The sequence below is a fragment of the Tenrec ecaudatus genome, chromosome 18 (genome assembly GCF_050624435.1).
Source record: "Tenrec ecaudatus isolate mTenEca1 chromosome 18, mTenEca1.hap1, whole genome shotgun sequence".
In the NCBI taxonomy this organism is placed as follows: Eukaryota; Metazoa; Chordata; class Mammalia; order Afrosoricida; family Tenrecidae; genus Tenrec; species Tenrec ecaudatus.
In genome coordinates this window covers 2,191,022-2,195,654 of record NC_134547.1, presented here as the reverse complement: position 1 = coordinate 2,195,654, position 4,633 = coordinate 2,191,022, and the positions used below count along the sequence as shown (strand labels likewise).

Below are 4,633 nucleotides of genomic sequence, written 5' to 3'. Positions count from 1 at the left end.
TGAACAATTTACATGCATTCTTTCATTAAATTCTCCCATTAACTTGTGAGGTAGTACAATGAATATCATAGTATAAATAAAAATACTGATAGTTACAAAGGATGACATTCCCCAAAATAAGAGCAAAATTTTACAGTAAGAATTGAAACTCTGGTCTATTTAATGCTGCAGTCTGAGTTCTTAATTCTGGTGAAGTATGCAAGACAACAACCAAAATCTCACTGCCATAAGTCAGTTTCAACTCCAGAGGATAATTATTAACACTATAAGACTTGGGGGGGTGGAGGGGGAAGACTTCAGGAAGTACATTGGAACAAGGCAGGATAGACCTCATGCTATTTTCAGGCTAGTGTGCTTTTAACTTAAGAACTGGAGGATGCCACTGGAGATTTCAATGATGTACAGAAGGCATAGCTAAACTTTTATTTATAGAAACCGTATTTTGGCTGCAATTTGGACAATGGTGGATACAGAGAAAGCAATTAGGAAGCTACTTCCACAGTACACACCAAATAGATTGTATATTAGACAAGGGTGATCAGATGGGAATGTATTAAAGGGATCAAATTCCAGACGCATTTAGGAGATATAACCTATAGGTCTTGGCAACTGATTGGTTGTGGAAGGTGAAGCAAAAGTCAAGAATGACTCCATAGTATGAATTCTCTCATGATGAGCAAGGTGTGCACGCTGCCTGAAGGACTTCCTGCAATCCTTACATTCATAGGGTTTCTCTCCGGTATGGATTCTCTGGTGCAGAGTAAGAGATCCACTATAGCTAAAGGCTTTCCCACAAATGTTACATTCATAAGGCTTCTCTCCAGTGTGAATCCTCTGATGTCGAGCAAGGCCTGCATTCTGGCTAAATGTTTTCCTACATTCCTTACATATGTAGGGTTTTTCTACCGTGTGATTTCTCTGATGTTGTGCAAGTGATGAACTATTGGTAAAGGCTTTTCCACATTCAGTACATTCATAAGGTTTTTCTCCAGTATGGACTCTCTGATGCTGAGCAAGGTGTGCGTATTGGCTGAAGGCTTTTCTACATTCCTTACATTCATAGGGTCTCTCTCCACTATGGATTCTCTGATGTACAATTAAATACCCACGATAGCTAAAGGCTTTCCCGCACACATTGCACACATAAGGTTTCTCTCCTGTGTGGATTCTCTGATGCTGAGCAAGAAAGGAACCATTGCTGAAGGCCTTCCCGCATTCAAAACATTCAAAAGGTCTCTCTCCAGTATGAATTCTCTGGTGTTGAGTCAGGTGTGCAATCTGGCTGAAGGCTTTCCTACATTCTTTACATTGGTAAGGTTTCTCCCCAGTGTGAACTCTCTGGTGTTGAGCAAGGTGTGCATTCTGGCTGAAGGCTTTCCGACATTCCTTACATTCATAAGGTTTCTCCCCAGTGTGTATTCTCTTATGTTGAGCTAGGTTTGCACTTTGACTGAAGGATTTCCCACATTCGACACAAGCATAGGGTTTCTCTCCAGTATGAATTCGCTGATGGAGAGTAAGCGATGAGCTCTGATTAAAGACTTTCTCACATTCAGTACATTTCAAAAGTTTCTTTTCTATATAGGCTTTCTTGTGTTTCATTTCAATGGATCTTTTCCGGTAGTTTTTCTTTTGTGGTTCGTGCTTATGTACTCGTTTGGTTTGGGGGAGACTGTTTTGTTGTGTATCCTGGTGGAAAGTTTGCCAAGATTTATTGTATTTAGTACTTTGTTCTTCAGTATGGATTTCTTTATGAGTAATAACCAGTTGACTTGAATGTGTCTCCTGACCTCCCAACTGGCTCTTAAAATAGCCTTGGTTTTCACATTTGTCTCTCAAACTGAGATGACTTCTTCCTGTTGTCATGACTGTAGATGGTCCTTCATAAGTAGTATGCTTGGATGAACATTCACTGTTCTCAAATGAATATTCCCAATCTAAAAGATATGAAAATAAGCATTTTTTCATATTTATGCCTTAAAAAAGAAACTTTTAAGACAAAATCTGTGAACAAAATACCTGTGAAATTCAAGGACTTAAAAACTTTTAAATACATACAGTCATGACATTTATAAAGTAAAATTTATAAAGCATAAAGAATGAGAACTTAAGAAAGTTGATTAAGGAAATGAAGTAATCATATGTAATCAGTAAAGTAAATATCAGAGAAAATAACAAATTAAAGAAGTCATATGAAATTATGATCATCATTTTAAGCCTAAATAACAGTTTTCAAATACCCTTTCTCTCATCTCTGGCTATCCCAAATAGATCACTTTATTTGTTTGTTTGTATAAATAATTTAGTGTCTAAAATAATTAATCAATCAAAAAGGAAATGGTGACTAGAGAGGAGGAGTGAACATCGTAGTGTCTGAGTTTTTTAATAATGGAATGGAGTAACTTCAGCAAATATACGAGGCAAGGACAAAGAGAAGCTGTAGATTTGGATGCAGAAAACAGGAATATGGGTTATATACAAGGAGAATAAGTTGATGGGGGAGAGGCCCAAACACAAGACACCTGTATGCTTACCTAAGGCCTTAAGCCTTAGGGGAAAACTCCCCAAGAAAGAGCTCTGAAGAATTAGAACCTTTGAGAAGAGCTGAGTTTTTACTGGCAGTGGTTCCTATGTCCCTGGTTCGCTCTCACTCACCAGGGCATGTGACTCTTATATCCTTTTTCTTCACCATCCAGGGCTCTTTTCCTTGTTCCAATAATGAGATCACATCTGGCTTAGAAACAGGAGCACCTGTTTACAAGAATAAAAGAGGAATGTATACAAGAAATAAATTAATTAACCAAAGATCATAATATTAAATATACCATGGCTTGTTGGAAATACAGCCAGCATGTTCCCTACAAATGAAAATGATGAGATTTGTCTCATATACTTTAGAGATGTTATCAGGAGGGACCCACCCCTGAAGAAGGGCAACCTGGCCAATAGGAACATGTGGGATTAATCAGGTAACAGTTTGATAGGAGGGAAGAGAGATCAAGGGCTCTGCAAGTCCTGCCCCACTGCGTCCTGATCTGCTGGATGATGCTGTTGCTTTAGCTAGTTCTCTGCCTCAACCTGTGAGGTACACTACCTGTGGGCAAAGCCAACCCATAGATTATGTCACTAGAGCTAGAGGCTCCTTAGAAATCTGCTTTACCACACTGCTGGTGGGTTCTTAACTTGAGCTTGAGGCTGGTGGATCCTGTTGCCTTGCATTGCTTGCACTTGATAACCCATCAGGATCTGCTTTAATAAGCTACTGAAGGTTGGTGACCCACCCTGCTGTTTGCTGCCTGTGGGCAGACTCTGCTTGCCTTGGTCAAGAGAGGACGCCACTGTCTGCTTCCTTGACCTTGGACCCAGCAGCCCACGTGAGTTGAAGGACTTCCAGGCTATTAACCGTTCCACAGAAGTGAGTTGAACTGAACCCTCTGTCCTGCTGTGTGGACTAATTAGGTGTTATACTCCTTCTCGCTGTATAAACCTATCCTCTTCTACATATTTAATCATAAGTGTCCTGGTTTTGTTTCTCTATAGAACCCTGCCTAACACAGATGGGCTCAAACACAGCAACAATTGTGAGGATGGGAAGGAGCAGACAATCCTTTGTCCTGCAGTACATAAGGTTGCTATGACTAGGAACCAACTTGATGGCACAAAACAACAGCAACAACAACATAGATCAGGACAAGTTCTTTGTCCATTAGGAAGGCAGGAACATTAGAGGAGGGAATAAAGAATAATAAACATATAAATAACATGTGGAGGACAGGGGAAATAAAGTTACAAGAATAGCCTAAATGATAGCTAACAAATGTACAAAAGTACTTTATACAACTGATATATGTATGGACTGTGATAAGAGTTGTATGGGTCCCCAATAAAATGATTTTTTAAAAAGAATAGTCTAATGAAGCTGCCAATTCTACAAATCATTTTGGAGGCCCAAGAAGAAAAACTTACTGAAACACATCAGAGGCTTCCAAACACTCACAATGGAAAGCAGCCCTGAAGTACAGGGAGATCTTACCCAGTGACAACAGGCTCTTATAATTCTCCAGCATCACCTTCCTATACAAATTCCTCTGGGCAGGGTTCAGCCATTCCCATTCCTCTTGAGAGAAATCTACAGCCACATCCCCAAACGTCACCAAATCCTGAAATAAAAGAAACATCCCTGTTCAGTCACTGTTCATTCCTTCTCATAGGTTTAGGCTGCAGGACTAAACTGCCTGTCCTTCTGGGGAGAAATACTGCACATAGAGATATTTTCTGGCAATCTCTTGAGTGCTGAATGACCCATGCCAAGTAACTTGTTGGACAGCTTCTTTGTGTTTAGTTTTGTTAGTCTGTCAGGAAAAAGAAAATGTGCAATTTCAGACACAGTCCCTACCCATGAAGAATTTACAACCCTGTAGAAGAGAAAAGAGAATACACACAATGCTAAGCAACATCCAACGATTTCAATCAAGGGTAACATGATGTTGTTAGTACTAAATACTGGAGAATTTTGCAATCTGGATAAATGAGGATGAACCAGGCTTGCAACAAAAGCTTTCAGAAAAGAGACAAGGGCAGAACTGAGACTTAAAAGAGGGAGTGTGCTCTAAATTAGCACTTTTCAAACTAT

The 4,633-nt window shown here is 39.7% G+C and overlaps 1 protein-coding gene across 1 annotated transcript; it reads right to left on the bottom strand.

Moving 5' to 3' along the window:
- On the bottom strand, window positions 1–4,384 carry ZNF583 (zinc finger protein 583). The gene is made up of 3 exons (XM_075537683.1): window positions 4,034–4,384; window positions 2,656–2,751; window positions 1–1,937 (listed from the first exon to the last, which is right to left on the bottom strand). Exons 1-3 carry the CDS (start codon window positions 4,176–4,178, stop codon window positions 580–582), a joined length of 1,599 nt encoding a protein of 532 aa, XP_075393798.1. The 5' UTR covers window positions 4,179–4,384; the 3' UTR covers window positions 1–579.
- Between the last annotated feature and the right edge of the window lie 249 nt (window positions 4,385–4,633).